At 36.1% G+C, this 24907-nt stretch overlaps 1 protein-coding gene across 1 annotated transcript in view; it reads right to left on the reverse strand.

Moving 5' to 3' along the window:
* Positions 1-15251, reverse strand: part of KLHL4 (kelch like family member 4) — a gene marked incomplete at its 3' end in the record, with an annotated part of 45199 nt that extends 29948 nt beyond the window's left edge. The window contains exon 1 of the mRNA XM_082004049.1: positions 14526-15251. Within this exon, the coding sequence (XP_081860175.1) occupies positions 14526-14947 (422 nt within the window). The 5' untranslated portion in view covers positions 14948-15251. The remainder of the gene's footprint in view (positions 1-14525) is intronic.
* Between the last annotated feature and the right edge of the window lie 9656 nt (positions 15252-24907).

Here is a 24907-nt window from a genome sequence, read left to right on the forward strand (position 1 = left end):
TCTTCAGCTAGTTGTTATCTTCTAGTTTTCTGTGTCAGAAAACATAACTCAAACCTAGGTCTAGAAAGGTATTAAAATAACTTAGCCTGCTATATTCATATCTGGCTCAATTGAGTGGATTTGCTTTAAAGTCAGTATGACAAAAACAGCATACACTGAATACCCTCCCATATATACTGGAAGGAATTATTAATGTTATAAACTATGTAGACCGTTGTTCTTTATCTCCTGCCCTTGTCCTGACTTTTGCTTTTATAATATCTGAGAAAAATCTTAGTACTCATTATATGCATGTTTGCTACTATTATATGCATTTTGCACTGAACATCTAGTATGCTTCCTCCGAAAGTAGGTTTTTGAGACACCAACTTACAATAATTGCTATTCATGTCCATAGCATCTTTGTAAGATAGAAAGAGAACTGTCTTCACAACCTTTACAGATAGGCTATTAGGTCTACTTTTTTTTGACCGTATCGGTGTATTTAACACCATTTCTGACCACATGTCTTAAGAAAACCTGTACTTGTGATGCTGTTGGTGATAACTGCTCTAACAAGCCAGGGTCTGTGTTAACATGAGCTCACTGTAATTGAATTGGAATAAAATCATGAAACTAAATAGAAGTAGTATATGAAACCAAAAGAAAAACAAAGAAAGGCTGTAAACTACACATGGAACTGATATGAACTGCAGAAAATATTGCTTATAGTATTATTATGACAGAGTTTTTGCTGGAGTGGCTGTACTATTCACTATTCTAGGCTAGAAGGAGGCAAAATCACATTATAATGTGATCTTGCAAAAAATAACAGAGGAATTTTATCACTTGTATTCAATAAAATATGTATTACAACTTTTGCTGAGGTTGTAATATAACAATAACTAAATGAAGCATGCAATAATATGCTGTCATAGGTAATCTTGATAGAAAAACCAAATCTTTCCTTAGATTTGTTTTCTGCCTGCTGAAGTAGGGATTAATTTTTTAGGTTGCTTGCAACCCGTATTGTTTCAGTGAAAATATGCTACAAGATACATCTTAAGACTATTCACCAGGTCATGTAGTCTCTATCCGTAGAAGTTTTCAAGACCCAACTGGAAAAAGCCCAGAGCAACCTGAGCTGATCTCACAGCTGATCCTGCTTTGAGCAGGGATTGGGCTAGAGACCTCCTGACATCCCTTCCAATCCAAACTATCCTGTGATCTTAGGGTCCTATGACTCCTAGTAATTTGAAAAGCTCGAAAGGGGTAATAATATATTTAATGAGGATCGCAATTGGAGAGTAAAAAGGCTTTAAGTAGATTAATGTAAATACTCGTCTGTTACCATCTACATGTTTTAAAGTTGTCCTGAAAGCATTGATGCTCGCCTCGCTGTAAATTATTATGAACTAGCTTGTCTTTTGGGAAGTTGCTCAGTTTCTCACAGTTTTCTCTTATGACTGTAGAAAACTGCTTTTAGTTGTTTAATCTTTGTGCAATATGATAACATATATTCTACTATGTTCCTACTGACCATGTTTCCATCAGCAAGAAGATCAAACAAATGCTAATCAAATGTTTTAAGGGTAGGTCAGACTTTCCTGCTCGCCTTCTGCTAGATACTGACTGCTGAACACCTCTTTATTGAATAAAATTGATGTTCCCTCCAAATGCAATGTGAAATATTGATGTATTAAATTGAATAGATAAAGCTGAAACTAGATTTACATTGCTTCTGCATCAGGATGCTTTTTTGCTGGGGTCTTACCTTTCTATCTTGCCATAAGTGTACAGATCACCTCGATATATTGCAAGTCTTTCCTCTAAATAAACTACATTAGAAATTCATCTTGCATTTGAGAGAGAGTACTTGGGGTATAGGAAAACCAGAAAGACCTCAGCCACAGTTTATAGAATAAAAAAATAACAGACAAGAAACTTAGGAGTCTAGAAATTAGAAAATTCACATTTCAGCTATATTATTCTCCAAAATTATTTTAAAATATGGTTATGATTGAAAGCTACTTATTAGAGAGGGTAAAAATTTGTGGATTTTACCATCAATTTATTTATGAAATGTCACAGCAGTAGCCAGTAAAAGTGAAATAACAGCCTTTTGACTTAACGGCTTGACATATGGGGAACAACAAAGGATGTTTTAGGAACTGTAGAGACTTAAAAGAAAACAACTTGTGAAAATTCAAAGATGAGGTATCAATGTGATATATTGTTTAAAATCTGTAAGGAAATAACTCCAGACTCCAGATGAAGAATGAAAGCTCAGCAGCTTGCTAGTAAACATATAGGAGCTTTACTGCTCCTGCACTGAACAGGCCAAACTCCTTCCAGTCCTGACTTTGTTCTTTTATTAATTATGTTAGATTTGGGTTCAAATTCACCGTAACACTAAGTGAAAGACTATAAGGAAATTTTAAACAGCTAACTAGTAATTGAGCTACATATTGAATGAGGAAGTAAGAGGCACACACAAACTCTACTGCTTTGTGACATCCCATGGGATCTTCATGCTGAGCAACTTTATTGGCACATTGAAACAGCAAGATAATCTAAATTTCTCTTATAGATTAATTTGTGATTCTTTAAGTGAATGAAAAAACAAATTAAGACAAAAAATTAGTCCTGACTTACAACCTTGTTCCTTTCTGTGCTTTTTTCACTGCTTCATTGTGTTCTGATTGAAAAGTCTGGCTCCTGCATGATCACAACGCTGTAACTTCCCAGAAAGCTGTCTTACACTGCCTGTAAATCCACTGTGACAAGATGTATCAAGACATTGAGTTGGCTGTATTGCTGGATGATTTTACTAGGTCAAGCATCTCAGAGCGAGAGATCAAAAGTCCATCTTAAGCCACTGTACTGTCACATGGGGCGGGGAGGAGATAAGTAATGGCATAGGAGGGAATTTCTGGGCTTACACATAGTTTTCTGTGTTTACATGGCCAGAATGAGCAGATGGATAGACTGCAGACAATCTTCTGTGAAAGTCCTCTGTGAGACAGTTGTGAAAATCATCACTCAGAACAAAGCATTTCAATCTCTAAATGCTTTTTACAAAGTATTGTGCTAAAAGATATCTATGTATGTTTGATACAATCATGGTTCAGTGTTTAAATATGTTTTGAATTACACTGCATGACCCAGAAAAGGAGCACAAAATTCTCCAGTGTATTGGACAAAATAGAGAATTTTCTGCAGAAAACTATAGTTGTGATGTCCGAAATAACTGATAGTTTTCAGTACCCCAATTAAATTAGTTTGTAGCAAGAATCAATTTCTGCCTCTTTCCTACCTAGCCTAAGCCTCTCTTGGTGGTGCTAAGACCCTACAAATCTCTAACCTGCTATCTCCTCCTTTTTCTTACATTACTCTCTGGTATGTAAATAAGATTATGGTTCACAAATATGCAATACTGGCAAGTTTGTGTTCTACAGTAATTAATGTTTGGTTAGATCAATATATATCCATTATAAACACAATTTCAAACAGTAGAACACCACATTTTTTTGTTCAGAGTATGTCTTTATTCTTGACAAAAGTCAACTGCCTTTAATAGCACATTATGGGGTACCTTCAATATGGGGTGACAATATCCATAGATTGGCTTAATTTTTAGCTTTCTAAAAAATTTTTTCTTAAAAAACCATTTTTGTTGGCTTTTTAATTTTATTGAAGAGTGTTCAAACTACAAATTGTTAAATTTTAAATAAAACTTTCAAGGCCTTAGAAGGTGACTGGCATACCACATGGTCCAATAATAAAACTCTGAAAAGCTGCTCCCTGAGCTTGCAGCACACTCATAAGATTAGTTATACCTATTATGTGACCGCATGTACACTTGTCCCCAAAATGTGATTCTGCATGGATTTGCAGGTCCATCCTGCACCGGGTTACAATTCACATAGCTGAATTCATGAATTGTTTTAATGCAATTTTGAAGTACCTTGCTTGGGTAGACAGTGAGGCTGCACCCTCTTTGTAGTGGGATCCAAGAGTGCACCAAGAGTGGATAGTAGTGTACAGTAATAGTATGCCATTCCCAAAATTATAAACAAGGTCTTTTGAAACTGAGAGACTGAAATATTGCAAAATTTGAAAAAAGTAATTATTTTCCAGTCATTCAAATCCAACATTTTCCGAATTTCTGGAGCTGTTGCTCTCCGACAAGGAAAAGAAAAGACAACATACCTTGTCATGCTCCGTGACATGCTCAGCATCTGGCCCTCCTTCCTGCTCAACAGAGAGGCAGGTGTGTCTCTGACCATAGCAGACGGCAACTGCCTCCCAGGCTGTCACCTGCCTGGCACTAAAGAGGTAAAGGAGAATGCAGAACTCCGTGGCAGTAAAGCCTGCATGGAGCAGGTTCTCTGATACGTTTTGTCAAGTCACATCTGCCCTGGGGTCAAAAGGGTGGGCCAGAAACGGTGTCACCAGAGCTGGTCTTTCTCTTTGCATTTTCCCTCCGTATACAGCAAAGGCAAATCTATTGCTCTAAATAGATGACTGTGAAGCCAAAATGGTTCAAAAATGTGAACCCAAATGGATCAAAACTGAAGGTAGTATTTGAACAAATATCCTCAGTCTGGAAACAGAGGTTTTTAATTACTAAGCTTTTGATTTATCACCATGGTCATGGCAGAAATGGAAAGAACTTCCACCAGACACAGAACATGACTAAGACAAAATGACAGAGGTATTTTTGTCTGCATGTGTGTATATATGCATCTCTATTTCTTCACATTCTGAAGCATTCTGAAATGGTATGACATGGAGACACAGAGCTCTCCTGAGCATCTGTGCTACATGAACACTGTAAGAGAGGTTTCCCTAGCAACGCAAACCATATGTAATAGCTTAAAATAGCTTTTCTCCAACTCCTAGGATTTCTTACTGGTTTGCTCACAATTTCCATTTAAATCAAGGTATATTTGCCCAGTTAAAAAAGGTTCTTCATTTTATCAACTTCTATTAAAATGAACAAGCTTTGAAAATGCTCATTTCTTGCAAGAATGCCTCCCTTCCTCTTGACTTCTAATTAGTTTATCAGGTAAACTGAAGCATAGCAAATGGTGACAGTGGCTTTCCACCTTATCAAATGTATTCCCTTTATGTTTGCTGTTCAAAACATTTTATTATATTGGTTGTCTCTACAGCTTATTGTAACAGAAAACTTCTAGTTAAAGGAGTAGACTTTGATTTTTGTGATAGTATTATCGTAAGATAAGCTGTGCAGCTATACAGTATAATGCATCAATCATAATGTGCATGCATTCCACTTTGCATTTTAGTAGCAGTTTGTAGGCAAATTATGGTGCTTGAAAACACCACTCAGTTCGTATTGTGTGCTTAGGAAAACAGATATCAAATGCTGTCTTTTACATGAGCAAACTGTGACAGCAAGAGGCTAAGTGATTTCTCTGAATTTATGTAAGAAGCAAGCAACAAATCTGAGACAGAATCCAGGGACATTGGTTTTCAGATCCTAATGCAACTAGTCATTAAGTCATACATTTAAAAAGTTAGAGGCTGGCTGAGAGAGCTTGAATTTGATTAAATCAAATGTTAAGATACAGGTAAGATATCTAGGAGCTTCTCCAAAGTTTTTCAAAATACACATAGCAAAAGCAAAGAAAGAAACAGGTATCAGACATTGCTTTCTTTTCCAGTGAATATGTTTGTTTAGCCTAAGTGGGTAATAGCTGAGAAAACACTGAAGAAAACATTTAATCACGTGCTCTTCATGTGCTATTTCCCAATAAGGCAGCCTCGTGCAGCTGTAGAACACAGCATGAGAATATAGTACCTATTTCCTGACAGAACACTTTTTTAAACTGTAGTCATTTAGATACATATCATATATTTCAACCTCAGATGAAGTAATGGCTGCAAGGCAGGGTGGCCTCCAGACAGACTTTCAGTGAAACATCCTGACTTATCATATAGAATGGAAACAGTTACTGGAATGATGTGAAACATGTTTTATGCTAATGATTGGATAGGCAGAATTGTTGGAAAGAGCCAGGCTCTAAGTTCTCCTTCTATCTATTTTAATTAGCTTTGAACTGAGTTTTGACTATTAAGCATTTGCTTGGAAAAAGAGGAGGTAAATTGGGAGAAGATTTGTTGTCAGAGCTGCGTGGGAAGTTCTCCTGCCAATGTATCTGATGATAGAGTCACTGAGGTGGAGTCTGATTTCACAGAGGAGGAAATTTTATTATAGTTTTGTTTTCAAGATTACTTTTGAGTTTATTTCCTATACTTACCTTAAGCTCTTTCTGTGAATCCTGACAGTACTTCAGCTTCATTTTTGTATTCCTTTAGCCTGCATACCCACAAGTATGCCATACACAAGCCACATTCTTTGTCTTATCACCTGATACAGTAATCCTCTAAATATAGTATCATTGTGTCATTCTAGCAGAATGAAAGGAGCCAAACTAAACTGTTTTTTTATTGGGCTAACTTAGCTCTTTGACTGTAACAAACAAATCCCTGTCTTTAAATGTGAAAGATTTTAGTAATGTTCCTCATTACAATATTTCAAATACTTCAAAGTAAACAATTCAGCCACAAAACAACAGTGTAAATAAATTGTGCATTTCTTTCAGAATGCTGTCTAGCTATACCTTTCAAATCAAGCAAACTCTCTCCCTCTTTTCCAAGAAGGCTTCAACAACCATACAATGTCCTGTTGATTTTACAATTGCATATGTTCAGTCAGTGTGAAAAACTGCTCTGCATTGGTCACATGTGTTTAATCATCTCCTTAACTCTTTCTGGAGACATTAAGAAGTGATTTTAAGAACAGTGATAACTCTTTAAAAAGTCATTTAACAGCTGTCTTTGCTGGGAGCAAGCTGTGTAGAGTGGAAATGAGAAGCTAAATGAATCAAAACAAAAGAAATGGTTTTAAAATTAATAGAATTGTCTTAGTTTCTTAAATTTCTATTAAATGGCATTTTTTCCCTTGCCTGCAATAATTCGTCTTTGAAAACCATGCATGTTAAATGTAAGCCTGTAAAATATTGTGTGTTTTTAGTAAGTCATAGTGTTTCCCATAATAGCCTATTTTGTGGGGGGTGGGGAGATGGGCTAGACTTAATGACATCCAGAGGTCCTTTTCAGCTTAAAGTATTCGACGATTCTGTCTATGTAGCTATGAAAAAAATCTTTTGAATAAATATCCACTCCTTCCACAGGCTAAATATAAAATTAATTTCAAAATGCAAAGCTACTTCTTCTTTTATTCTTTAATAACTCTTTCAATCCACTTGAATTTCACATAATTTTTGCCTTTTCAAGTTCCTCGTAAGATGTCATAAGAGCAGGAATAAAATCTGCTGAGGATGCCTTTGAGACATATTAATTCCAGTTTCTGTACCAAGAGGTCTTGTACGAGGCAATAGCATTTGTTTAGTGAGAATTACTTCACTGGTCACTGTTCATTACATTTGCACATCACCTAAAAAGTCCCATCCCTCCTTGTGAATCATCAACTTCTGGGAAAAAAGGTAATTCTCTTAGATTTTAACCCTGTTTCAGATGTCACTTACTATAACTTCACAAATTTTCTACCCTTGGCAAATAGTAGATATCAAAGGAAAATTTTCTCAGTTACTCTCACCTAGCTTTTTTCAACTAGTTATGAATGAATTTCATTAAAATGCTACTAAATTCAGCTTAATTTCACTAATTATCTCATGTACTGCATGTGGCTTTGTTCATAAGTAAAATTTAAGTACTCTCAGCAGATGCAGCATCTCACTGATGCCAATGACATATTCATCAACCATCACTGCTTCGAATGTCACCCTTGCTCCCCTGCTGCAAACTGCTCTTCCACTGCACTAAAGTATTGAAAGGCCACGTGAGCTGTTCAAGCATCACGTCTGAGAGGAAATCAGCTACAATGTCTTAAATAACCCATTTCAAATGTCTCCAGTTTCAAATTCATATTTCGACCTTTAGTTAAAGGTCATCTTTAGAAGACAATTAGTTTTTGCTTGTCCCTGCAGTAGTAATGAAGCATTTTGGTTATCCATAGCCGACTGGCATATAATCATCTTTTTAAAATACACTGCTGAATATATATTGAGTTCTTATAAGTAGGAAAGAAACCGCAAAATTCCCCACAGGACAGAAACGCAATTTCTTTTCCTAGCTCTTACTTCTTGCAAATTTGTGCAGTGTGAAAGTAATATAATTATTATTTCTAAGCACTTAAAAGAGAAGACTAACAGTCAGCAAGAATTTGGCGAGAATAACATGTCAAAATAAACTGAAGTCCATCATTAATAGGTTGTAGCAGGCATTATAGAGAACAGACAACAAATATTTGGACATGAGAATATTCTTTGCCATTGTCTCATATGAGACAGTACTAAGTTCAACCTGAAGTACTGTTTGGAGTAAACCACTATGGAATGGTGGTTTGAAATCATAATTTTAAAGTAGTTATCAATGGTTCACTGATAAATAGGAAGCTAAATCAAACTGGGTTCCTAAGGAACCCTCCACTGAAGTTCCACTATGACTTTTCATAAATTTTCTAAATTACTTGGAGGGAGGAGGAAATAAAGAGAAAGCTTTGATAGGAACTTTATTACAATTGAAGGTCATGCCAAGCTGAGAAGAGCTGCAAGTGTATTGGAGCGTAGGATCAGAATTTAATATTAAGTCAGTAAACTGGAGATACTAAATAGGATCAGAACTTAATATTAACTCAGCAAATTTGAGACATTATCTGCTAAACATAAGATGGGATTTATTTGCGTAAAGTCTTATATTTAGGAACAAATAACTGCAAAAATGTACAGATGGTTACGGAACCGGTCTTTGGTACAGGGTCAGGAGACTCACATGAATCACAAGCCAGGCATGAGCAATAGCACCATGTTGTTTCCAAAAAGCACTGAGCAGGATATTCAAATGGTTTTTCAGTCAGAATGCCACGTAAGTTATCCTGCTCTCTAGGATAGCTAGGCTTTAACCACAACATAACCATATCTGACCACTGCAAGTACAGACATGCTGGAGAAAGTCAGGAGAACAAAGAACATGATCATAGCTGTCCAGCATAGGGCCTCTGAAAAAAATTTGCAAGAATTGCAGTTCTTTAGACCTACAGCAATTTTCAAATATATAAATGAATGCTGTAAAGAAGAATAGTGTGGGAATAAGAAGAAGGGGAACAATATGCTATCTATACCCCTGGGGGAGAGATCAAGGAAATAATTAACTTAATTTGTTCTACAGATAGCAAGGAAGCACCTACATGTAGTTGATCCAACTTTGTCATAGGAGGATTGACATGTCATCTGACTACATGTCCAGTATTTATTATGTTTGCAAACCTTCTGTTTGTTAAAGTTAAAATTTTTGAAAGCTTTTTTCCAAAATGTTGGAAGTTCAGTGAAAAAAAATTGGAGCAGTTATGTTTTCATTTAAAAATACAGGCTGCTGCTGTGTGAGGTTAGGAACAATAATTTCTAAACTTTTGCCTTAAGCATCAGAGACAGTTCACAAAACGGAATTCTTATTCATGAGGGGAAAATAGTGTCATGATGTACTACTCTGAATGCAGCACTTTATCAACTTGTCTGCAAAGGATACATCGTAGTCCTTCCATTTACTAGATGCTTTGTCATTCATTATCAGTCATTCTCGTGAACCAGTGGTAGGACTCTTATTTGGATACCCAGAACTGTACTCTTAATGCAAAAACCCCTCTCAATCTGGTTTGACCAGTGGTTTCATAGAATAATTATTATGTTCTATCTTCACCAGGAAAATTATTACCTGATTTCTTTTTTGGAAATGATCTTTTCTATTGAAAAATTAAGGAGACGTCATTTCAGTGAGTGTCTGTTACAAACTTTAGAGGACATAATGAATGTGTAGTGTAACGGCTCTCCCCAAAAAACTGCTCAGCAGAAGGAAACATGACAGCATGTATCCTTGATCTGTGCCACATTAACTAACCAAAAAAATGGCATCGTATGTTTAAGAAATTGGGGTCAAGCACTGCACGCTGATTTATTCATTTCCAGCAGTTCAATGTCTTCTGGGATACTGCAAGAATTAAAGGGGTATTTTTTCCTTGTGATACCTTTATTTCACACTGGAAAGTAAGCCAAGGCTACTATCTGCTACTGGAAATAAAAATAGAACTCCAGGGAAAGCCCTCATATAGGGGACAATATCTGAAATAGTCATGTATATGTATGTGTGTATGTATGTATATGTCAGAGACAGTAAGGGAAATGGTCTGTTAGTTATGTCTATATAGCTGACCAAAAAACCAAAATTTAGATGAGTTTTCCTGTCTTAAGATTAACTAGCAAAATAACTGAACATCATAAATAGTCACCACAGAAAATGCATTGCCTCAATTAAGAGGATACCTCTCCTGAATATCTGTTTCCATGTACATCAGTACCAACTGCCTGGATAATGACATCAAAAGATTCTATTAAAATTAATTAGAAGTATATTTTGCCTCATATGGGAAATTAGAAAGCATGACTCTTTAGCAAAACTAGAGTTTGTCAACCAAACTAGGGTTTGTCAGCAATTTTTCAGCCACATAGAAGAATTGTATAAGACAAATGATGAATGGATGCTACATTCATGGTTGAAATCTAACTGCCTTTGGGCACCTAAGAAAAGAGGTACATGCATACTTTACCAGCACACATGGTCTTCAATAGGATACATAAAGAGTCATAATATATCTCCCAGCAAGCGTGCATAAGTTGATGTGGCAATGTAGCATGTTAATAAATACTAGGCACGTATTGAAAGGTCAATACTCATGTCTGTGAGTCCAACGTAATCAAGGGAAACAATCATGGTAACTCAATACCATGGATTCGTCTTTCTTAGGAGATATCAGTGCTTTTTCAGTTTGTGTGTTGTGCACAAGAGCAAAGTTTTTGTTGACCATAAAACAAAATCTAACAATCAAATTCTCTGAGTTTTTGCTGATTTCTCTGGACTGCTGCCAGATCACGTTGAAAGAAATGGAACTGCTTGAGGGTCTCCCTGATGGAGAATCCTGACCCTCAACAGATTCCAGACAGTTTGAGGAAATTGGAGATGATTATCAAGTAAATAAAGTGCACAAAAATCCACAACTATGCCTTCTGAACCAGAAGTAATTAACAGTTTATTTACCATGCATTGTTTGAGAGCTCACTTAAGTTACTACTTACTTTAAGCCAAACCTAAAATCTCCAAAGGTTTTTGCTCTTCATTTGCATGGCCATATTCTGTGGGTTTAGCTTTCTGACCATCTCATTAATACCATAATATTTTATAGTGGGAAATACAGCATATAAATAAACAAAACAACTTAGCATCTCTTCAGGTTTTAGCTAGTTCCCCTGTTTTTCACCTGTGAAGAGGTCTCAATCCTCATTTAAGGAGTAGATTGCTGAGAATCAGACTAGGTCAATGAACTGTGTATCTATCTTCCACGGTTCAGCTTTTTTCAAAACTATAGATGCAACTTCCATAAAGATCTTATAACAGGTCAAGGCCTATAATTTTAGAAGCTTCTAGAATCATGTTTGATACCTGTTGATTATGTTCTCTTAGCAACACTGGATATGACCCGAGGCACACCCAGAGTCTTTACTAACCTTGTGCCAATAAGCAATTTATTTATCTGTTATGCACCTGGCATTTATTGGTTGGTCACACCTGAACTGGCTACTGTTACTACAAAACTACTGAGTTTTGGTCACTTAAGCTCTCATTTACTTTCTCGGCCATTTTTCATGGGATATCATTCAGGAACAAGCTTGTAGGTCAGAAGGGGTTCTTTAGGTGCTATTTAATTTAGGTACAGAAGTACCTAAAGATTGAAGAAAGCAGAAACAAGTGTGTTGATGATAGAATATTCAAAATGGAACTATTGTTTGGAACTTTTTTATTTAACTTTCCTCCTCAATAAACAAGCCTTATTTCATCAAACCCCAGGGTGCTTTGTCTGTATCACCAAAAGCATTAAGTCCTAAGGTTTCTAGAGAAAGACATCTCAAGTTTTTCTGAAGAAATCGAGAATACTGTTTTCATGTTTCCAAAGCTTTTTGGTAGGAAGCATGAAGCTGCTAGTAGAATTGTTTTCACTGTCTGCTCAAGATTGAGTTATTGGCCTGATTTTCTACCTTTTTCTACTATTTCCAATGTCCAGCTGACATGTATGTGTCCTGCTTTAGAGTCCAGCTAGAAATGGGACTTTAACAAGCAGAGGTAAACTCAATGGGTTACAGACAACCTCTCTGAAGATACGGTTTCTTTTATGGAATAAAAGGCAAATTTAGTTGAGATTGTCTTTGATGTCCTCAGGTATGAACGTGAAAGAGCATATGGCTGCAATAATCATACAGTTCTTTATGTAGTGGCCTTCATAGTGTAAGAAGATGGAGTCAAGATATCCTGCAAATGCCTGATTTTTCAGTTGTGTTAATCACTAGCAGATCCCATTGGTTACACTCGATTATGACTACTTGGAACTTGAAAAAGGAGTCCCAAAATTATTTAAAAGGATGATTTCAAAGGTATAAGATGAGCCATTGTTCTGAAGAGGTTAAAATATATCCAGCAACTACGATAGTAGATATCGATATAGATATAAAGATGCTTCTCTTTATTTCTTCTCAGTATTTAATTTCTGCCCAATCAATTAGCATTTTAATTTGTGTGTGGCCTGTGCTGGATGCTATAGTGGAAGAGAACAATGATTTATGTTGGTACACAATTAAGAAATTGGAGCTATGTTAAGGTGCCTTTAATGATCTATTTTATTTCCTTGGAATAAAATTTTAATTACAGAGAAACTCAGAGTCATGAATCAATTTCTAAACAATTTCTTACAAATTTGGCCTTTTAAGGTGTATGTTAAGGTAGGTTTCAACCTACAAGAGGCATAAAAACCTTTTACTGATAATTTTACAGAAAATACACTTATTTGAATATAACAATACTTTATAAGATATATACATTCCCCAAACTTTTCTAAAAGCTGCAAATTTAAACAGCTCAAGAGAAGAACTTAAATTTGAATTAATATGAAGGCACAAAGCTTCATGAGGTCTTAGCAGAAAGTTTATATATAGTTGGAGAAAGTGTCACATCTTATTTTAGAAGACAGTACCTTATTACATTCCAAACTGAATCCATTATGCTTTTTTTGCCTCCTTCTTCACTTGATATAGAATCTTATTTTGATTATTCAGTGTTCCTTATTTCTCTTCAAATTAAATTGACTTTCTCTCTAAGGTGTGCCTAAATTTTTCTTCCTCAGGAAATTTGTACTGCCATTCGAAACAAGTTATACTAAGAGCATGCTTCTTACATGTTAGAAACTAGTACACTAACAAACATGCAGAACTACCATATTCCTACCTCACTGATTTTATTTTGTAATAATTTCAGGTAAGTACACATTGACTACTAGTGCTGTTTTCAAAATGACATTTTGGAATGCCTTTATTTTCTGTCCAGTCTGCAGATGTTCCCTATAGCAGATGTACAACTTGAAAAATAGTAACTGCTAAAAATACACAAACTGTCAGCTTTGTTTTTGCTGAGAGAAACTATAACTTCAAGCAAGATAGATTTGTATTTAAATACAATGTAAGTAACGTAAATTACTCCCAAAGACTCATGGAAATCTCATCAAATGGTGCAAATAATCACATTATAAATGCACAATTTGAGTCCAAAGTGGGGTAAACATGGGGTAAAATTGTTGCTGCATAAGCTAATAACACTGACATCAATTTTGAAAAAATCATAAAAGGTATGATTAATCAAATAACTTGTATTAATATTTTCTTCTCTGTATTAACATCTTAAAAATAGCTCTTCCTTTGTGCTTACACCTTTAAGGTCTCATAGCTGTAATATTTGTTTACCTGACCTTGCAAGAAAGTATTTGTTCTTAGTATACTAAACAAGCTGTGAAAGTAATGTGATTTCAAATAAACCTTTAAAAAAAAGCAAGTAATGATGCTTCCTTTCCACTTAGTTCAAGGTTAATTATACGTGTCAAGAAGGCAGTAAAAAAAAAAAAGAGCAGTGAGAAATTTGACGGACCGATGGCAACCACACAGACCGTGCACCTCCAGCAGTTCCCATTTGTCAAAGTTGCACCCATTGATAAAGTCAGAATGAGGACAGTATTTCAGAAGGATCATTTTTTCATTGCATTTAAACATAATAAGACAAAAAAAATAATGTGCTGTAAAGTGTAATAGAGAAAATTTGACGAAGTGCCAGATTTTATTTTTATGGAATAGTTATGAAATGATGTGTCTTAAGCAAAGATTGAAATTTCATGAAAACGTTCCTGTTCATTTTTTAATGTGAATGTGTTCCTATTCATTTGCGTGTGGGTGTGCACATATATAAACCGAGGCTAATGCAGTAAGGAACTCTGAATAAAAACAAAGACAGTTTTAGGGAATAACTTGGATAGAAGTATGGCTTTCTAAGCGAGACTTTAAAACTCCTACCTCTCTGTAGATTCATCTGAATTTTCTTCTGTGATCATCTGCAACTCCTGTGTGGTTTTACTTGAATCTTCTTTGACACAGGTTTCCTCTGTGCTTGGTTTGGGAATATCCTCATTTGATCGAAGCTGTTCTATGAGACTTTGTTGATGCCAGGTTTGAATGGATCGGTGGTGCCCTGGGGTTGGACCCGGCACGGGTGCCAGTATATTGTGGTGGACAGGACTGCTGTTTTTCTTCAGCCCATTTCTGTCCCGAGAGTGGTTCTTCAACCTATTCTGAACCGGTGTCCCTCTGTGCTCATATCCTTCCTGCTGATGGCAGCCCCCCGTGCCTGTGGAGCCTTGCGAGGGGTGACTGAACCACCTCCAGCGGAGCCTCAGGATCTGCTTCACATCAAACTCTTTCTTTCCAGATACTGACATTTTTTTCAGGGGGAAAAAAAAAAAAAAGACAAAAGCCTATTCTTTGAGAAAGGAAATGGATTCTTTGTTATCTCTTGTGTTCCAACTCCTCTTCTTAAGAAAAGACAACAAAAGAACAAATACCGGTAGCTCTCTCCCTCTCTCTTCTGATTAATACACTGCAAGCTCTTCAAGCCGATGCTAAGCTGCTGCTAACTGTATAGGTGGGAATCCATACTGACAGGATGACGAGGTCAGACCTTAAACAAGTAAATCAGCTTAGCACAGGAAAAGCAGCAACCATAACACTACCCAGCTGCTAGGCTTACACACTCACAGCACTATAGCACAGCTCTCTAATATATAACCTAGCCTCACATGATCCTAGGGGATCCTAAGCTGCAACTTAAGATGCAGGAAAGCACATACATATAAAGTGACAAGACTTTCTATCTCATGAGGTTTTCTATCAGCCTGCTTAATAAGCAATGCTGTATTTCACAGAAGATTTATAGAGAATTCTTTTATAGTCGTCATACGCAGATTTCTGGTAATGATTCACTGTGAAACTATCCTGCAGTTCATGTGTTTCCTTAAGGGGTTTGCATTTGTTTATCTTGCTGTGTAAAATTCCTACAAATGGCCTCGGTGTGGTAGCACTTACCTAAAGGAAAGAGGCAGCATTTGTATACATTCTGCAGAACTGTACATATTTTCTCACCTACAGATAGATTTCTCGATATAATTACAGAGGTATGAGAACAGAAGGAGGGGGCTTGTGAAAATCAGAGATGTGCTCCCTGAATGACTGTATCTGTGGAAAACACACTGTTTCCTGGCTAAGTGCCTGTGTAAACACCCTTTGCCATCCTGCTCTTAATTTCTCACGGATGGTGAAACGAGTGTGATTTTTTTCAGAAAACACCTTTCTTTTGATAGTGTACACTGTAACATGTTTTCAGAAAATTTAATAGATTATATATACTCATTCCTATCCACTCGTTAATAGGCAGGGCTGTGACAACTGTTCCCTGTGTGTTTTGAAATACTGTACACAGAATGTTTTTACGTGCAAATTGAAAATAATTAAATGGACTGGATGTTTTTTCTTATGTTATATTCTCCATGGTTTTCTCATGATGATCTATACAACTATAAGCAGTGTGCAGAAATAAAAAAAGCTGTAACAGAGTCAGGAAAACAGGATTCAGAACTAAAAGAGGGTACCCCTCTCCAACACATCTTCATACTTCTCTTCTTCAGACCTTCCCATGTTATTTTCCTTTTTCTGTCTGTGTTGTGATTTTTTTTTCTTCTTTTTTTTCTAAACTCTACTGATGGGGTGTTGAACCTTCAAACACTAAAAACTGCTTTCTTTTCTTTTTTGGCTGCATATAATGCAAACAGAGAAATGTGAAGTAAAGGTTGGAAAAGAAAAAGCAAAATGAGAGTATGGGACTGAGGAGTCATCAGCCTTTACGCCGGGCTGTCAAGCTCCTATCCTATTCATGGTATTCAAGCAAACGATATGCAGTGTTGTCATGGACTGGATGCATGTGAGATGAATTACAGGACAAGAGTAGAAGAGTAAAATAGTTGAAGGATATTATACTATTTAGATATATACAGGGAAAGAAAAGACTTAGTACAAAAGAAAACCTGTGAGACGAGTTGGCCATCAAAGGCAGAAAGGAAGACGTTGAGGAAAGAGGATATTTGACAGACCTAGCCAATGCACCTTTGTTGCTATACAGAATAGTGAGGCTGAGCTATTGCAATTAAATGTATATTAACATGTGATTTTGATAGTAGGGTAAGTGTCCATGACAGCCAGAACAAGAAAAATTTGGTTGCAGATAAGAATCCTTTCTCATAAGAAAAAATAAACTATTTGTGGGAGCTAAAATACAAGCCCCAGCAAAGATTTACAGCTTTGCTTTGGCACAATTGCTCCCCTCGCTGAGCCCAGTCCTCTGCTACGGGTTACTGTTCACGCAGCACTTGCCAGAAATCGCATGTGCCTTGGCTGCTTCAGTTGACAGTCATGACTGAACATCCAGGCAAGGCTGGCTTACGCTCAGACGCCAGGCTCTGGGTCTCAGCATCTCTGAGGCAAGAACCATCCTGCTCCGCCGCTGTTCTTCCCAGCGCTGTGATTTACACAACAGCAAAGACTGATGCATTGTCACATACGGACATCCCAAACCAGCACAGCTCCCCCATAAAAGTAAAGTAATACTCTATTTGACATAACTTCATGAAGACAAACTGTGTTCTGTAGTATTTACTTCAGAATGAAATGAAAGAAGGATTTCTGTGTTAGAATATCAGGCTGTAAGTATAATATTCTTAAAAGACTTAATTTTATGTGTTATAGGAATGGAGAGAAACTGGAAAACTTGTTCAACTTCTAAGAAGTTGTATTAAGAAGAAGGCAGATAAAGGCTTGTTTGTGAATATAAGGGGGCGTTCAATTTAAATTTGTTGAGAATATAAGCTAATAAAGAAGCTGCTCCCAAACTTCAGGGGTTTTAAAGAATTTACAGGGAGTGAATGGAAAAATGAAAATGATGGCCATTGAGTAGGAGAGATATTTATATGTCCAGAAGTCTGTGTATAAGATGTTTTCTCATTTTATTTATGACCTTTTATAACAATCTGAAATTTTCTGGTGACACAAATATTTCAGGTATTTTTTCTTGCATCACAACTATGTAATATTTAATTTAATGTTTCTTAACTTTTCAACTTCAGCCTACACACCTATGGATGTTATTCTTTTCAATTTCATAAAAGTAATGAGACTTAGCGGTACCTATATATATTGCTCAGGATGGCCTACGTGCCAATCTGAGATCTGTTTTTAAGGAGGGTGTCTCTAAATACCAAGTTAATAAAATAATTTATGATAAAATCTCATAAAGGTAGATGGAGAACATGGTTTCTCACTACTGTCTCAGGTCGTTGAGCTATCTCAGCAGCTCTGTCAGTTCCTCTTAGCAACAGCTCTGATACATTTAATCCATATTTTTTCACGATGTCACAAAGCTTCTGTTGGTTTCCTTTCCTTAAATCCCTTTTGCAGAAGCCATCCTTTACCCCAAGATATCATCAAAAACATATTCCTTGAATTTTACTTTAGAATGCACAAAGAGTACTTCTGTTTGTGAATTACTGTTGCCTACTAACTCAGCATATGTTCTGGCGGAAGTAAAGTATATCTAGCTAAAATTAAAATAGTAAAACTGGATATTTGCTGAAGGGACTGTCTTGCTCAAAAAGTCAACTTGAGTCAGCACAGAATATGTTTCAGGTAGGGTATAAGTAGATTATTTTTCACACAGCCTGTTACCATTCTGGCTAAAATTTCAATATGCTGTACTAGGACAGCATAAGCGATTTGATAATCCAAAATTTCAGGCCTGAAATTACTAGAAGCAGGTATGTTCCCTTGAAACTGAATACAATATGAGTGTTTACCTCTTGATTTCTTTATAAATCTCTAACATATTTTTAGGTGTATCTCTGACTGGGTTCAAACTTCTAAATGTGAAAAGATATAAGATTTTTCTGTTATTACTATTCCTAATTTAATACGTTTGGTCTCATTTAGATAAATATCCACCATAATAGCATTATTTTTCCCCCCTCACAGTTGGAAATCTCCAAAGAACAGGATTTTCTAGGGCTGTAGCAAGTCTAGCGGGGACCATCAAGAGGGTCAGGCAGCTGGAGCATATGATGGATGAGGGGAGGCTCCTAGAATATGATTTGTTCAACCTTATGGAGAAAAGGCTCAGGGGTATCTTATTGCTGCCTTCAGGTATCTAATGGGAGAGTACAGAGAAGACAGAACCAGGCTATTTTAGAGGTGCCCAGTGATAGGACTAAAGGCAACAGGCACATGTTGGAACACGGGAAAATCTGGTTAGATATAAGAAAAACTTTCTCCCCATGAAGGTGTTCAAGCAGGTGGGAAGTGGCTGCCAGGAGAGGCTGTGGCATCTCCCTCCTCAGAGAATGCCAGATCCCAAATGGACTTGGTCCTGTGTAACTGCTCTAACTGGACTTCCTTTGAGCAGGTAGTCAGGTTGGATGAGATCCAGAGGTCCCTTCCAACCTGTTATTCTGTGACTGTGTGACATGCCAAGGGGGTTTTGAGATATTTATCTAATGGCTACAGTAGAGCCAAGGAAAACTAATGTGGTTGTCAGTTATGAGAGATACGTTTCTAGAAACCTAGCAAAACAGCTAAGTATCACTGCCTGCAGTTGGGGGATCTCTAATTGTTCATCCCATAGGAGGCTTGCTAGTTGAGGAAAAAGCTGTCCCTGCTCTCTGAAAAACCTCAATTCAATGGGTATAAGCTTTTCAGGAAGATCTTTGATCAGGTTAGGAAATTACACTAAATATGAAGGTAGACTGTCATCTAGCGGGAAATTGGGCATCATTTTAAAAGGTTTGTATAAACACTCTGAACTTCCAGATAATTTGAAAGATATGTATTAATAGTAAGAGTCTAAATAGGTGTTTATAATATTTTTAAGATTACAAGTGTAAATACCTAATACATTTGAATTAGCAAATATAATTTTTTTTTTTCATAAGCTACGTATAAGAAGAAATTGAGAATTTTCTTTCTGTCACAAACCACGTTTTAAATCGGCTTCAAAAACGACTTTTAGCTACAGCTGCCTCCCATGTTCATCTGCCACCAGATCACTTGATAGAAAGTGCATTTCTAAATGTCTGGATTTTCTAGTTAATAGCTTAGTAAATGTTTTTTGAGAATTTAAGCAAGTGGAGTATATTCATGTAATGTTTATTCTCCTCTCAAAAGAGGCATAGCAAATGATTTCTTATTCTTTTTCTGTTTGCCTTGAGCTGGTAATACAGTGCATGTATGAAAAACCTATTAGAAAAATCTTTCTCTCCACAAAGAATAAAATCTTCTTCTCCTAGCAAAGAATAATAAAAAGGAATCATCTAACTTTCTTGTAGAGTAATTCAAGAAAGGTACCATCTGTGGACCCTGAAGCCAGGAGTATTGCAAGGACTGTCTTACTAGCAAGAGCTAATGAAGTAGACCTTTGCTGGATATGAGACCAGAAAAAATGAATTTTTTAATTAGATAAGAGTGAAGGATAGCCTTGGACCAGAGGTCTTCCATGCCAGGATCACTGACCCAAATAGGAAAAATCTGCATATGCTTAATGAGACAATCAAAACAAGTAAAGTTTTACAAAAAAGTAAGCTAAGTTCAAAGTTAACAATGGTTCCTGATATTTTTCAAGATATTTGATGTCTATTCTGACATCATGCTTTTTAGAAAATCAAGTTAATTACAAGCTCGTATAACATTGTATACTCTACAGTGCTTGCATTTGGGGAAAACATTATAATAACATCTACATATGTACAGATTGTTGGTAACTAAATAAAGTCCTACGTAGAAAAGCTGTATGCTTTCTACCCAAACACTGTATTCTACAGGGTCTTCACAGTTTGTGTATTCAGACTGTGTGTTTACACTGCATGTGAGGCCAGATAAAGAGAACAAGTTGAATATTTTTATTACACTGTTTTGAAAATAGTGCTTTAAGAGAACTCCCATTAGTCCATCCTCTTTAAAAGAGATATTCCAGGAAACATCTGCATAGCACAGCACCAGCATTGACAGAAGTCAAAGTTATATGGAAAGGAACATGACAAAAACAAAAACAAATAGCTATATTTAATATCTGCAGGAAAGTTCAACCTTCTTTTAAAAGAAAACTTTGAATCCCAGCAAAATCTTTTAAGACAGACAATCAGTTACTTTTGATACTTCCTACTAAAGGAGGCACTAGAGGTGATCCACTTAAGGGAAAGTGTTGACACATTTAAATGCAATTGCTTCCTCAAATAACTGGGAACTGTACTACAGATTGCACCCACCTACAAAGCTATATGCCAAAATTGGAAGAAATCACAACATTTCTACAAGATCCAAGGAAAAAGAATGTGAGAGGTAAGCATGGTATAGGTCTGATTAAGATGTTACTAAACAGGAAGAAAATTGTCATCCTCAAAATGAAACCAGAATATTAGAATGAAATAAGAAATATCAAATATCCACTTTGCAGCCAACAGGGCAGGGTCTCCTATGAACAAGGACTTGAAAGTGATGACATCAGTGCAGAAAAAGTAAGCTCAAAATTTGAGGTATTTTTCTTGATTTTTCAAACTGTGGTGCTCAAGAAAAGTCAATTGTTACATTATTTATTTCATTAATGTAATCGAGTAATATCAAGGACCACAGTACAACATCTTAAAATGAAAGAGGCAGAAAAAATTCATAATAATTATGAATTTATTCAGAGTGTGGAATTTAGCCTTTCATCGTACTTGTTCTTCTGCTGTATACAAAATTATCCAGTTGCCCAAGCTAACAAGTCTTTTCAACCCATCAAAATATACCTATTATTTGCCATCAGGGACTGAGGCAGATGAGAGAGAGAAGATAATTGCCAACATATTTGAATAATGAAGAAAGGTAGCAAAGGGTTAGGGCCAGGATTTTCCAAAATTATTACTTATTCTGGATGTCTTATTTGAGAGGTCTGAGAAACACAAACATAGCACTTTCCAAAGCAGAGTTATTTACGTGTTACTGTGTTGAACAGTAAAATACACTGTTCACTTTAGAAAATCTTGTCTAACTTTTATCTTCTCCCTTGAGGTTTACTATGGACCAGGTGACCTCCAGAGGTCCCTTCCAACCTCATCCATTCTGTGATTCTGTGATTCTCATCCTGTCCAACACTAACAAGGAAAACATTACTGTAAACATGCTCCCATTTTGCAACGTCCATCTTTTCAGTCTGCAGGTATGTGGTACAGCTCTCACACAGCTCTTCTGCAAACTCACTTCGCTTCTGCTGAAGCAGTGGCTGTTCTAAATCTCCGCCAGCTGGTATGAGAGTTTGGGGCGAGGTATGCTGGAGGCAGTTTTCCCCAGCTCCTTCCCTGGCTACTTATGAAGACTGCAAACTTTCTTGATAGGGCGCATTTATAAACTCATGGAATTTTTATGAAAAGAAATTATATAGAACTACTGTTCTTGTAGAAAATCTGCCTTTTATGAAGAGTAAAACTCCCAGCTACCAGGAAGGATTAGCAGAGACAGAAAAAGGCAAACTGTAGTTTTGCGTGTACAAACGATGCTTTGCATACCATTATATGTAGAATAGAAAACTAATAGGTGCATTTTGACTTTCTAAGAGCCCTTAGAAAGCATTTTTCCAAGTGGGCTAAACAAGCAAATTTTGTCTTAAAATAACTTTAAATATACTGAAGATGAAAGAAATCCTTATGAAATTTCCAAGGTGAAATTTCAAACTTAATACTCATTTTCTTTTGAGCGATAAAATTACATTTCTAGGAAATGTTTTGTTATGCATATCTCAGAAACAGGTATTTTACTGTATGACTTCCTAAAAATTCCTATTGCTCTGTTTTCAATTTTTACTAATTAAGTATGAGCAAATCTTTGTCATCTGCAGCGATACTAGACTGAATTTAATTATTTAAGGGTATTGTTTGTCTGCTAGTTAGGTCTTTGCTTTTAAGTTCTGCCAGGTATTTAAATAAATTATATTGTATTATTGATCTTTGTTAAGGGGAAACATGACTTAGACCTATCTAAGACCTAAAATTGGAAAAAATATTCAAAACATAAAAATGCTCTTCTATGAAAAATCAAAACAATTGAATACAGAACTAATAATTCTATTTGTAATAGAAAAATCTTGAACTGGATTTCAAAAAAGAAAAAGACAACATGAGGGGAAAATATTTTTTCACAGTGTTTCCTACTGCCAACAAGTATGGTCATTTACCAACTGAGAACACGGTATAAAAAGACATTGTGACATATGTGCTGTTACTCGTCAGTGGGAAACTTGGATATAAACATGGCATGCATCATTTATGGTTTTAAGATCAACAACATACTAATCAATCTGTCACTTCATATACAGTCAATATAAACTATATAGATTAAAACTAATGTTCACAATGTTACTCTATCCTAAGCAAGCCCCTAAATTAAAAAAGAATGGGATCTTGACAATCAAGCTTTGTTATTATTAGCATAAAGATGTTACAAGTCACTGTGCGATACACTGTGATGTAACCATATAGCTACTGCAAAAAATATAAAGGTAATCTCTCAAGGAACTGAGGAGGTAGTAAAAGCCACCATCAGTAATCTAAGTTCAGGTCAGGAGTGATACAGTGACATAGTCTCTCTTCTTTTTGGTCAGTGGTTTCCTTAAAAATAGTCTATATTATTCTAATATAATCAATTTTATATGTGTAGAAGATAATAAATATATCACATGCAGTATTTTAAACCCTTTGTCCCAAAAGATTTCAGGCAAGTAGCTTTATTCATTTGAATCTCTCACTAGTTACTACCTGTTTCAGTATAACTTCTAGCATTAGTCTACTAGTAATGGGCTGCCTTCTGTATGAAGAACTCAGTGTCTTGAAAGTTCATCTCTTTAAGCTGCAACACTTCTTTCTCAATCTTAATATTTCTTATTACAGACATTACCACAAGTTCAAACTAGTTAATGTAGGTTGTATAAGATGTCTTGTTGCTTCTATTGACCTCTAAAATAAACCAAATAAAAACAATCTCCTCTGCTACTTAGAAGAACCCACCAAAGAAATGTGTTGACATCACTAAAATCTCCATATAACATGCTAATTCTTGGCAGTGTGAGAGGACAGCAAGCTTTTGTTTTCAGTAGAACTGGTTTAGTATTTTATATGTTGTTTTCTGGAAACCACACAAAGTACTTGGAAAAATGTCTTGTGTTTTAGAAATGCAGGAAACATCCCTTTTCCCCTATTAACTCCAAGCAGCACACAAATGTCACACCTCCTAGAAATAAGTGCGAAGTTGAATGCTAATATATCTACTGTTGAGTCAGAAAGGGTCTGTCAGGTTTTGGGTTTCATTTAATTATTTGGAGTTTTGTTTGTTTGCTTATTCTTGAAGTATCCTACCAGTTCAAGTACTCCAGAACAAATTATTTTCATTGTTACCTCACTGGCCCTTAATTATCTTTTTATCATACTTCTTCTGCTATATATAAAAATTGTTCCCTCAGCCTTTACTCTTTGGGCAAGTGCTTCAGCCCCCAACCATCTTGGTGACCCTCTGCTGAATTCACTTCAGTTTATCAATATCCTTCTTGTGCTGTTTGGGTTGGGGGAGGTGGTCTGTGCAAACGTGGCAGTATTCCACATGTGACCTAATGAGTGCTGAGTAAAAGATGACTACTACTTACCTAGTAAGTAGCAGAATGGTAGACACAACTTTTAATTGCATTTATTACATGTAACAGCTGTATCAAAACAAGCATTGATTCTTAGCATGTGATGACATGTATTCCATAACTGTTAAAGGATCATGATAGTTATGTAGAAAATACTTTAATTTTCTGCTTACTCACTGATAATAGCAATGCTTATTTATCCACCAATTATTATCATCGGATATTAAAGAATATGGAAAGGGTCTGGCATACCCTCAACAAAACCTAGTATTTAGATTTGACACTTGTCAGTATAGGTCTGTATCATATGCCATCTCAAAGCCTTGACAGAATAAGGACTTATGCCCAAGGTCAGTCTTCTCTGCTAAGTTTTTGAATTCGACTTGTTCATTGTCTCTTAAAAAGTAATAAATGCCGCCTTTAATTTCAAGAGAGGGAGGCCCTTGAGCCACTTGCATTTCTGTGCATTGTAGAATGTACTGATTCTTAGATGTATTTAGTTGTTAATCCCACAAATGTCTTCTGAGGGTCATGAAAGGCACTATATATGTCAATAAAAAAATCCTTAGAACGTGTGGCCATGCATCTCTTCTGAATCATTGACATCAGAGTTTACAGAGCTCTTTGATTATTCATGGAAAAATGACCTTCC

This window comes from Phaethon aethereus (genome assembly GCF_964289735.1).
Source record: "Phaethon aethereus genome assembly, chromosome: 10".
NCBI lineage: Eukaryota > Metazoa > Chordata > Aves > Phaethontiformes > Phaethontidae > Phaethon > Phaethon aethereus.